The following is an 11,914-nucleotide window of genomic DNA, read 5'->3' as shown; positions in this document are numbered from 1 at the left end:
CCAGTCCCGCCATCTTGGAGGGAAGCCTAATCGCTGGAGAAGCGTTCGCAAATAGTCCCATCTCACTGAGTCGAACGCTTTAGTGATGTCCAGTTTAATGAAGAGGGCAGGGATGTTGTTTCTATGGAAGCTTCTGGCTGTGTTTCGCACAGCCATGAAATTGTCATGGATGCTTCTCTTTTTAGTAAATGCACTATGTGTAGGCGGCACTATGGTCTTCATGTACGGAGCAAGTCTTAGGCCAGAGCTTTGGCAATGATTTTGGCAAATGAGTGAATGAGGCTTATGGGCCGCCTATAGTCTGTCACATAATCAATGCCCTCTTTCATTGGTATTAGCACAATGTTGGCCGAGTTTAGAAGTGGTAGGCTCGAGATCCGTAGATTGTGGAAAGCAATCACCGCCTCCATAAAATCGCCTTTTATCACATCCCAGCATGCTCTGAAAAAGCACCTGGATAGCCGTCCGGGCCTAGCGCTTTGTCAGCTGGCATTTGGAAAATGGCAGTTTTGATTTCGTCCTCTGAGAAAGGATCGTCGAGCGAGTGAAGGTCGAGCGCAGGCTGGTCAAGGTTGTCCCAATTGAGATCTAGTGTGCGTTCTATGGGGCGCCCCGTTACAGCGGCAAAGTGATCACGAATTACTTTTTCTTTGTCCTCGTGTTCGAAAGCCCATCCTTGACCCTTTTTCAACCGTTGGATATGGTTCTTTCTTCTACTGTCGTTGATCCTACGGTGGAAGAATTTTGAATTTGTGTCTCCCAGCTTGAGGTTCATGACCCATGAAGCTTGCTTTTTCCTAGCCCGCTGTATAACTGCAAGTCCTAGAACTCTCCGCTTTAAATTTGTTCCATATATCCTGACGAAGATGGTGATCTGGTTCGCCAAAAAAGCATGATGTCCCCATTTTGCATGCACCTTATGATGGCTATGAAGCTAGACATACATTTCACACGTATCCGAGGTTCCGACGATCGAGCGCTCCTTTTCATCTTCCCCAAAACATTGCCCCTGCTACTGCATGCAGGATAAGGGGCCATCAGTGGGGCTCAAGCCCACCCTACCATTCATCGGTTGGCCATGCAGCCCCTTGTGATCCCAATAAATTTTTAGGAATAGTGGAAAACAGGAAGAAGAGATTAAAGACGTTGTGCCCTGCTAGAGTTTGAAGATGCGCAGCCCGCCCCTTTGCCCCCACCAATCAATTTTTAGGAGTAGAAGAGAGGAAGAAGAGATTAAAGACGTTGCTCCCTGCTAGAGGTCAAAGATAATCCCTCTTCCCCTGATTTTTTGTTTGTGTCTGCCACTGCATGTAGGTTTGTAAGAATGGGTAGTAGAACCAACATAGAAAAAAATTATTATGCAGATCCATTGCAGATAAAGGGCCAGAGATACACTGGTTGCCTTGTATGCAAACATCAAAATACAAAGTTTAGTGTTTACATGTCATTCAAAATCACAATGACATTTAATTTATTCAAACAACATGAAGCATACATAGTATTTTTTTAAATATAGTAAAACAGAGAGTAGTTGGAAGAAATAAGATGAGTTCATGAAATCAGACGATATCAAGGAGCTCTGACTTGAATGTTTTGCCCAGATGAATTCTAAGCTTCAAGACAGGCCATTCACCTAGTAGCTTCGTAAGAACGGGCAGTAGAATCGACATAAGGCAAATTGTTATAGCCAACCATAGGAGGCGAGGGGCTAAAACTGTGTATAGACCAGTTGCAAATGCTGTGGTGGTTGCTATGTAGCCAACCCACATAAGTTTCTTAGTAAAGGATCTGTAATGAACCAAAAACTCAAAGTCCTCCCATCTTGCTATTATGGATATGAAAGCAACAGCCAGCGAGGAGAACATTGCCAAGGAATCAGAGATCAAGAATGCCTGGAATGCAATCTTTCTTGCCATGATGGGTAGCCCCTCACTTCCAGCATCATTGCTATATCCTCCAGGCAAGGTGAAAGCAGCAGCAAAGGTTATTGTTGCAATGAGGATTGCCACTAAAGAAGTGTTGCTTGTATATGTCTGAGTCAATGTCTTTATATCCTTCCTTGATTCAGAAGTTACTTGATCCTTGGTTTCCTTAAGAAGGTTATAAGTAGAATTTGCTGCTTCAGGATCAGCTTTCAGCATAAGCATGGAGACTTCAGTCTGCATGGTCTCAAAGAAAGGTATGTGTGGAGCACACATCAGCACAATACTCAAAAAAGACAATATTCTACCATTGTGTCCGCTAGTTAGTGGTAGCAAACTGTTTTTCTCAGGTGCTGATATATTTCTGTTACAATGTTTTAATAGTATCCTCTTGTTTAAAATAGAAGGCTACAGAGTACTTATTCTTTTTGACAACCATATATCTTTAGTTGCTTACCTATCTGTCATTGATTTCAACAATTTAATGGTGCATATCTTGCGGTGGTTGTTGATTTGAACATGGTCATTTGTTTTTTTCCCCTCTAAAAAGTTTGTATGGATCGTTTATTAATGTGCACAGGATAAGTTTCCAGACTGCTATGCAATATATGTAAACGTTTAATCATTCATAGTTGTATAAGTCCATAAGTGTCCAAATATACTCATAAGATATAAACACCCTCTATCTTGCAAATTGTTAAAAATTACAAAAAAAGGAAAGAAAATCAGACTGCTCTCTGCCCCCATAGTGTTGTTGTCTTTCAACCCACAATCATAGACTAGCACCCACTACTTAGTATACCGATATCAAGCATTTCTAGAGGCGGGTTTCCTACCACTAAGAAATACATGTGCATGCATTTTCTAGGACTTGAACTTGTGTCATCTTACCTCGCTCAAGTATTCCCTACCAACACACCACACAGTCACCTATGAGTGAATATACCATGACATCCCTTGTATCAACTTCTATGAATCTTTTTTATAAAATATTTGGCGACCTAAACTATCTCAAACGAAAACAAATCAATTAGAAAGTTTTAGATCGATCACATTGAGCACTACTACTTTGATATAGGTCATGTATCCATTCGAGATCATTTGAAAAAATCGAAAACATAGATTTATAATATGATGAGAACTTAAAACATGTATTTAGGCTGATATTATTGTATTGTATTTGTATGTAATGAATATATACGTCGTCAAGGGATCGGACTGATGTAGTCAAGGGGACCGGAAAAAACAATGCAAGTCCAAGAGAAAATAATTAAGCGTACCCAGTTTAAAGTCTTGGCGTGGTCGTCAGATAGTACCCAGGTAGCCGGGTTACCCTTGCTGTTGAGCACTGTGACGTCGGTGTCCGGGTGTTGCAGCAAAGCATTGACTATCTTGGGATTGCACTTTCGGACGGCGTCGTGCAGAGGAGTCTCATGCACGATGTCTCGCATGTTGACTAGCTTCCGAAGATGCTTTGACTCCAGGAAGAATTGCAGAAGCTCCATGTGACCACCCTGAACGGCTTGGTGAAGGCATGTCGACGCGCCATGTACATGGGCGTAGGGAGCATCTGGGCAATGCTTGAGAAGCTCTCGGGCAGCCCCGACGTATCCTCGACTCCCAGCTGAAGCAAGAATAGGGCTACCATCCGAGGTGAGTACGTACCCTAGGGACCAATCATGCTCCAGCAGCACTCTTAGCACGTCAATCTTGTCCCACTGTGCAGCCATGTGCATTGGAGTCACCTCGTGCTCGTCTTCTTCTCTGGCCAGCCCGGGACGTGTCTCCATGATCCTTTTTGCGACAGCTGAAACCACACATGCATGGCATCATCATACATTCTTTTATATTTATATATATATATATATATAAAAAGAAGAGAAGACATATATACATGCATACCTGGATTGCCACTTCTGACGGCAGCATGCAGAGCATTGTAGCCAAACGCTCCCCCGTGAGCAGAATCAGGGATCTCCAGCAGTTTCTCGGAGACCTCCGCGTAGTTCCTCATCACCGCGATGAACATGGGCGACTCGTCGTACCTGTTCACAGCTTTGGACAAGCCGGGCTCCGCGTCGATCAGCTGGAGGGCGAGCTTCCGGTGCCCGCTGCGGATGGCGTGGTGCAGCGCGTTGAACCCGCGCTTGTCCTGCGTCAGGATCGCCTCGCTCAGCCGCTCGTCACGGCAGCGCCCGAGGATGAACGAGGCCAGGGAGACGTGGCCGCTGGCCACGGCGGCGAGCAGCGGCGTCTCGCCGTCCGCGTTGACGGCGCCGAGAAGAGGTGCCGCCGCGGACGGAGACTGCTGGTTGGTCGTCAGCGCCAGGACGTCCCTGCAGAACCTCTCGTGGCCATGGATGCAGGCGATGTGGAGGCAGGTGTTCCCCTGAGGAGTTGTTCCCAGCAGCACCCCCGGGGTCTGCAGGGCCATGTGCTTCATTTCCGCGGAGTTGCCGCACACGGCTGCGCGCAGGAGACGTTGGTGGATTGCCAGCGATACTGATGGTGGTGGAGTCGTGGGAGCCCCTGATGATGAATTCATCATGGTTGCTCCATTGGAGGGTGTGGTTATGGCAGCTCCTGTCGAATTAACGGCGGCCGTAGCTGTTTGGTGTGCCGTCGTCTAAAATATAGCAAATATAAGAATGCTACTACTTGTTAGCAAACGTTTGATCGAATATAACGAATAAATTAAATCTAACTGGTCGGTTCGACTCCTGCTCTTGCTCCTGTATATGCTAGCAATTTTTTAAAATATATAAGTGTTTTAAAAAGTTGCGGGAGTTGATATGAAATTATAAGTGTAGTATTTTAAAATATATAGGTATTGTTTTATAAAAAATAGAGTGCTTCAAATGAAACTACCTGCACAATATGTCATAAGGATTTTGTGGAAAACTATAAACTTATATAAAGTAACTTGTCCTTTTAAAAATTAGCAACTTATAAAATTAAGTGCCATAGAGTTTCAATATAATTTAAAATGAACTATCAGTGTCATTTATATGTGGTTTGTTAAGGGAACATTTTATTTTCATGATTGATAAACTACAAAAATATAAATTTATCACTAATGTATCCATGTATACTTGGTATAAATGGTGACTCATAGCATCTATGTCTACTTTGAATTTAACAGTAGTAGAACCCAAGTAATTAGAACCATATTTATAGTATAGTTTATGGTTATTTAATTCTTTCTCATAATAGCTTATACCGGTAATTTAGATTTAGCTAGATTCGAGGGATGTTTTAGTTTCTATTTGATAGAGGCAAATACGTCTAATTTAGATGCAATTGAAGGGGTTACTTTGTGTTATCTTCCATAATGGTAGAGTCATGTAATCTAAAAGAAAATTTAGGGAAGATATTAATTAAAATATCTTTCAAGATGGTAAAGGTTAGTAGTTTAGATGTAGACATAGGGGGTTATTTATTCCCTTTTTTCAATGTCAAAAGCGGCTCGTTTTTAGAAAATAGAATATAGCCTATAATTATTATTCTCTATGATGATTAGAGTTGACGAACTAACTGCTAGATGTTTTTTATTATTATGATAATTTGTAGGATTTATTCTTTTGCTAATGCATCTTGTAAGAATTAATATGGATGCTATGTTTAGATCCTCAAGTTAGTAATATTAGGATACATATTGTCATACTTTGAATTGCACCTATATGGGGTTTTCATATGCATTAAGTTATATTAGTTCTTGTTGCATCATTTTCTATGACATGATGAATCTATATTTTAGCTTTTAACTTTTGATCTTATTAGTTGTCTGCAATTATTTTTTATCCATATGTCAACCCAAAACTCTAGTGCTTACTGCATTTTTATTTAGAAATTCCCTTTTGTATTTTATTAGATTTTATGTTCTAACTACACTCTTGGTTGCTGCAATGTCATAAACAGTCATTTGAGCCTTACTGCAGCCCTTAAAATGTTGGCACATAGCATTTATGCTTAATTTTAATTTAAGAGTAGAAGAAATGTGTAATTTAGAACCATATATGTCATACTTTATGTTTATTGATTTTTTTCCATAATAGGTTATATATTAGTATCTAGACAAAAATTTGAGGGATATTTTAGTTCAAAATTTTATAACAGTAGAGATGGATAATTTGGATACAAATTAAAGGGGTTATTTTATATTATCTTTCATAATGGTAGACGTGTGTAAATTAAAATGAAATTTAGCCGGTTACTTTGCATTATCTATTATAATGCTATAGGTGGGTAATTTAGATTCAAATTCATGATGTTATATTATGTATTTTTCGTAATAGCAAAAGATGGGTAATATTTTAGAAAAATAGAATAGAACCAGTAACTGTAATAGGTGATGATGATTGGAGACTACTATATTAAAGGCGAGATGGTTTTCATTTTTGTGAGAATTCCTAGTTGTTTTTCCTTAGCATCTTGTGAGGATTAACATGGAGGCTCTCTTAGATGCCTCCAATTACTAATATTAAGATGGCATGGATTCTAGATCATTGATTGTTTTCTTTGTAATTTCAATAGCACATATAGGCACACTCTAGCTTGCATTGTAGTGCCCAAGATATGAAATTTTGTTTCCATATATGAAAACTTGCAGAACCTACTATAATCTAGAAGCACATGTAGAGGGTACTCTGGGTTATTGTTTTATATAATATCAAATATAAGTAAATCCAGAAGCTTTTTTTTGTTAATTTTAATAATGGTCGAGTTAGTTTGTTTCTCATGAATAGTCAGAACCCACGAAATAGAAACCAACATAGTGGGTACTTTGAGTTTATCTTTTTCCTTAATGTAATAATTGTTTAATTTAGATGTCCATTAGGCCTTGTTTGACTACACTCAGTATTCACCTCCAACCACATGTATTAGGTTGGATTGGGGTGGAAAATTAACTAATTTTCACCCTAATCCACTCCAACACATGTGAATTGAGGTGAATACGAATAGCCAAACAAGCCCTTAGGGGACTTATCGTTATTTCTAATATTAGGGGAGGTAAATATGTCAGATCAAGATAAGGTTAGGCCAACCTTAATTAAATCATATTTTTCCTTGATTTTTTTATTTAATTAAAATAAGGTTAGACGAAGCCCAATTAAATCTAACAAAAGTAGGCTATTTATTTATTTTTTTTGATTTGACCTCAAGTAGGCTGTTTATTATTACCTTGTTGGCATGAGCACCATACAATTGTACATCCCATTATAAATGCAAGAACATATTTGCTACTAAAATATATATTTACGGTGAGAGAGAAAAAAAAAAGCGTACCGAGATTAAAGCCTTGGTGTGATTGGCGGCATCAGGGAACACCCGGCTTGCCGGGTCACCGGCGCTGTTAAGCACCGTTACGTCTATGTCCTGGTGAAGCTGTAAAGCAGCAACCATGTCCGGCTTGCAGTTTCTGACAGCGAGATGCAGAGCAGTTTCTCCGCTTCCATTTAGCATGTTAATCAGGTGGCCAAGCTGCTGTAACCCCAGGATAGATCTTACAAACTCTGTATGTCCACACAACACGGCAATGTGAAGACATGTCGAGCTGCTTGCATCGCAGTAGGGAGCATCTGGACAGTGTTCAAGAAGCCCTCGAGCAACACCACCGTGGCCCTGAGATGCTGCGACACAGAGAAGAGTGTCACCGTCTGTGGAGGTTAGGTACCCCAAAGATGGATCATGCTCCAGCAATACTGCTAGCGCGTTAATCTCGCCGTCATATGCAGCCAGGTGCACTGGAGTGTGCCTATTCTCGTTCTCCTCTGTGGCTAGCCACGGACGTGTCTCCATAACCTTTTTAGCGATAGCTGAAATAAAGCAAATCAAGGGACAAAAAGGAAAAAGGTTAAGCACTCTACTACATTGCATAATCGCATTGATGCAAGAACGTAGTACATAACACTGCCAAGATTTTGTAAAAAGATTCACCACAATGCAGTGCTTATTAGTGCTATTCAGTTACCTAGATTTCCACTTCTGACAGCAGCATGGAGAACATTGAAGCCGAAAGCTCCAGAGTGAGCCGAATCAGGAACCTCCAGCAGTCTATCCGCCACCTCCGTGAAGTTTCTCATCGCCGCGATGAACAGAGGTGACTCGCTACGCCCGTTGATGGCTCTCGACAAGACAGGCTCCACTTCGACCAGCTCGAGCGCCAGCTTCGTGTGTCCCCTGCGGACGGCGTGGTGCAGCGCGTTGCACCCGTGCCTGTCTTGCCTCAGGATCGCCTCGCTCAGCTGCCGCTCACGGCAGCGCCTGAGCAGAGCAGAGGCTAGAGACGCACGGCCCCTTGCCACGGCGGCCAGCAGCGGTGTCTCGCCGTCCTTGTTGACGGCGGAGAGGAGCGCCGGAGATTGGTCCAGCGCCAGGATGCTCTCGCAGAGTTCCTCGTGGCCCTGGATGGACGAGATGTGGAGGCAGGTGTTGCCCGGTGGAGTTATCCCAAGCAGCACGCCCGGGTCATGAGATGCCAGTTGTTTCAGTGATGCAGCGTCGCCGGATGTGGCTGCTTTCAGGAGACGTCGGTCCATAGTTGCCATCCCTTAATCTACGCAAGATTACCGAGAACTTCTGATTTATCTGTTTATTACTATTTCACGACGACATAATCAATAGTATTGGCTATTATTTACTAGTATCTGCAGTTAGACTCTTTATATTATACCCCCATTCCAAATTATAAGTCAATCATTTTGTCTTTTCTAAATACATAGTTTTTATTATACACTTACATATACATTATGTCTAGATATATAGTAAAAGTATTTAGAAAACCTAAACGCATTACAGTTTGGAACGGAGGGAGTATAAGTTTGTAACCAAGCAGTATAATAAAATACTACCTCCGTCGATTTTAAAAAGATACTCCCTCCATCCCAAAATTAATCAAGTCATAAATCACTCGAAGTCAATTTGACCAACTTTGTAGTGAAGAATAACAAAGCTTATGGTACCAAATAAGTAGATTATAAAAATATATTTAATGGCATATCTGGTGATGCTAATTTGATGTCATAAGCATTGATGGTCTTTTTTTATAAATTTGGTTAAATATAAAATAGTTTGACTCAGGACAATTTTTAGAAGTTGATTTATTTTGGAATAAGAGAGTATACTAGTATCAAGTAGTAGTATTCAAATGTTGCAATGATTTTGGGAAAAGTATAGTTTTATACCATTCTTTTGTTCATTTCTATGGAGGCAATGCCATTGGCACATTAAACGCATGAAAGATAAATGTAATGCATTTGATCAAAGAGTAAGGCCAGTCTTAATCGAAGATTTCATCTATCTGTTTCTAAGATGTGGCAGTCTTAAAACAAGGACATGGAACAACATCTCTCAATCCAAAGTTTCATTCACTGTTTCATATGCTATCTATACGCTGTAGCATTTAATTCTTGAATGGTATTGTGATATCAAATGTGCCATATAAACAATATAGTCACTTGCATACTACATATACATATAATTTAAGTATTAGCATAAAAATGTCAAAAGTTTAATTTACTTCAATATTTATATGATATAAGAAAATATATAATAGAGTCACATATGCAAAATAAAATACATATAGCGTATGGTAAATATGGGATGCGCGGTGCACAGCGAGAATGCAAGTCAAACAAGATGGGCAAAACGTAAGGGGTGAGGTTTCGTTGGAAAAACAATGCCAGCCGGGTTTCGTGAGGATGAAAAAACTCATCTCCTCTTTCCTCTTAATTGTTATGTCACATCAAACTCCGAAATCTCACATCATATATATGGATGACTATGTTAAGAACTGTGTGTTACTCCAGGTATCAACTATACATGTTTCTTGATTCTCATAAGACATATAAACTATTATTATAAATTTAATTTGTTCATTCACCTTTTTGATTTGGGACTTTAGGTGGCTCGTCCGCAGCGAAACTCTCTCCTATACACTGGTCAATACAGCGATGGGTGGCATTTGGCCATCAATCTCCCGAGCTCCTCTTTACTTTTCTAACACGTACGCGTTATCTATTACATATTCAAACTAACCATGAAGAAACAAGGATACCAATAATACCTGGCTGTTGAATTGAATATGGCCGCTATAGCATGGACCCCAATAGATGATCCAGCAGCCACTTTTACGCACTCAAATTATTATTTTTCTCTCAAAACAAGTGAGGAGGCCACAGGGTGTTACAACGGATTAATCTTCTCAATATGAGAAAGAGGCTAGGCAGGCAAGGAACATGTCACTCTCAGGCTCGCAGCGCAGCCTTATTATATGAAACCGATCGACAAGTAGAGCAGTGAAAGGGAAAGGGTTAAAGAAAAGGGAAAAAAAGGGAAAAAATAAAGATACCTAGATGGCTAGATTACTAGAACAAAGCAAAGAATCGATTACGCTTAGTTGTGATCTGTTACGTGATAAACATATACGGTTCAAGCATGGTGAAGTAAATGAAAAGATTATCCTGTCCTTTAAAAACACGAAAAGCATATGCATGATCTAGAAGTGACGTTATGTGGTCTCCGAATTTTAAGTATGACGACAATTTTTCTTAGAAAATAGCTGTAATGTTAGATAAGTACTACTGTGAGACAAAAGTTCTTTTCAATATAAATCTACCCCTATAATTTTTATGTCTCGAACAAAATGTTTTTAAAATTATTAAGTGTCGAAGTTCCATATGTTTAACCAGTAAGGTCAAAATAAGTACTATTTGTTATTGGAGGTGCGCAATCTTCGGTTTCACTAGCTAGCTGCCCAACGCCGCCGCGTCACCTAATCCTATGCAACGCCCACCTACGCCTTGCCGCCGCTTAAGTAGGTCGCTGGGAAGCCCAGTCAACTACAAGTGCAGTGGCGGCTGGGTGAGCCTCCTTCCTTATCCTAGCATTTTTTTCCTACTCATCTCTTTCCTCTCCTCTTCTTCCGGCAACGACTAATCGGTATGGTATCAGCCTAATTCACATGGGCGTCTCACATACTATGGTGGGATTCGTGTAGACACTAGTACAGAAACAGGCTTTACTTCCGGTTGGGAAACCCCTTCAGTCTCGGTTTCCTAACCGGGAGCACGAATCCAGGACTAAAGGGCCCTCCTTTAGTCCCAGTTTTTCGCCCGGGACTAAATGTCCACCTTTAGTCTCGGTTGGTAATACCAACCGGGCCGGCCTGGCCACATGGGCCGGCCCTTTAGTCCCGGTTGGTATTACCAACCGGGACTAAAGATTTTCTTTTTTTCTTTATTTTTTGTTTCTATTTTTAATTGATGATTCGTTTTGGTTTTCGAATAGGTTTTCGAATACGCATTCTACGCTGCTAATAATATACGTATTCTACACGCTTATAATGTTCGAACATTTTGTACAAACTAAAGTATGAAACTAACGTATATATTACATACATATACATATATTATACGTTATTTTATGTACATATAATATGTATATATATATATATATATATATATATTACAAATAAAGCTTGTATTGTATATTCTATCATATCCTTGGGATAACAAATTAACTTCATCTGGTTTGGCTTCCATGTTTCGTTCACTGTCATTGTAGAACTCGCCGGCGGGGTTTAAGACCTGGTCATTAAAAAATCCTGCTATGGTCTCTGGAATTGCTTTCAGTTGGTCACTGTCGTATGACTTTTTTCTTCAACCATAGAGTCTTCAATAAAAGTTAAAGGAAAAGTATTAATATATATATATATATATATATATATATGTTGGTCACGTGATTACTTTTATATATCAGCAACAAAAGAAATTGTGAATATATGAATATATTTATATAACGTACTCTGAGGGTCTCTTTAGGAGTTCTTTTTGCGTACGCCATGATGAACTCGTAAACATAGTATCCGCAGTAGTTGTTCCCCTGTTCTTGCCTCAGAACCCACTTTTACGAGAAAAAAAATCTGGTGAATTGAAAGCATGCATGGTGTTAATTGAATTATATATATGTAGCTAGTACTTACTTTGTGTGTG

At 40.1% G+C, this 11,914-nt stretch overlaps 1 protein-coding gene across 1 annotated transcript; it reads right to left on the bottom strand.

Moving 5' to 3' along the window:
• Nucleotides 1-1,540: 1,540 nt before the first annotated feature.
• Nucleotides 1,541-10,139, bottom strand: LOC136532396 (uncharacterized). The gene is made up of 6 exons (XM_066525004.1): nt 9,988-10,139; nt 7,894-8,478; nt 7,209-7,738; nt 3,825-4,548; nt 3,203-3,729; nt 1,541-2,159 (listed from the first exon to the last, which is right to left on the bottom strand). Exons 2-6 carry the CDS (start codon nt 8,468-8,470, stop codon nt 1,560-1,562), a joined length of 2,958 nt encoding a protein of 985 aa, XP_066381101.1. The 5' UTR covers nt 8,471-8,478; nt 9,988-10,139; the 3' UTR covers nt 1,541-1,559.
• Between the last annotated feature and the right edge of the window lie 1,775 nt (nt 10,140-11,914).

This window comes from Miscanthus floridulus, unplaced genomic scaffold (assembly GCF_019320115.1).
Source record: "Miscanthus floridulus cultivar M001 unplaced genomic scaffold, ASM1932011v1 fs_603_2, whole genome shotgun sequence".
NCBI lineage: Eukaryota > Viridiplantae > Streptophyta > Magnoliopsida > Poales > Poaceae > Miscanthus > Miscanthus floridulus.
The sequence above is the reverse complement of the archived record's forward strand: the minus strand, read 5'-3'. Positions and strand labels throughout refer to the sequence as shown.

Coding starts and splice junctions, on each gene's coding strand:
- LOC136532396 (XM_066525004.1), bottom strand. CDS start 8,470: ATGGCAACTATGGACCGACGTCTCCTGAAAGCAGCCACATCCGGCGAC. Junction 7,739..7,893: donor TGTCAGAAGTGGAAATCTAG/GTAACTGAATAG, acceptor GCTTTATTTCAG/CTATCGCTAAAAAGGTTATG. Junction 3,730..3,824: donor CGTCAGAAGTGGCAATCCAG/GTATGCATGTAT, acceptor GTGTGGTTTCAG/CTGTCGCAAAAAGGATCATG.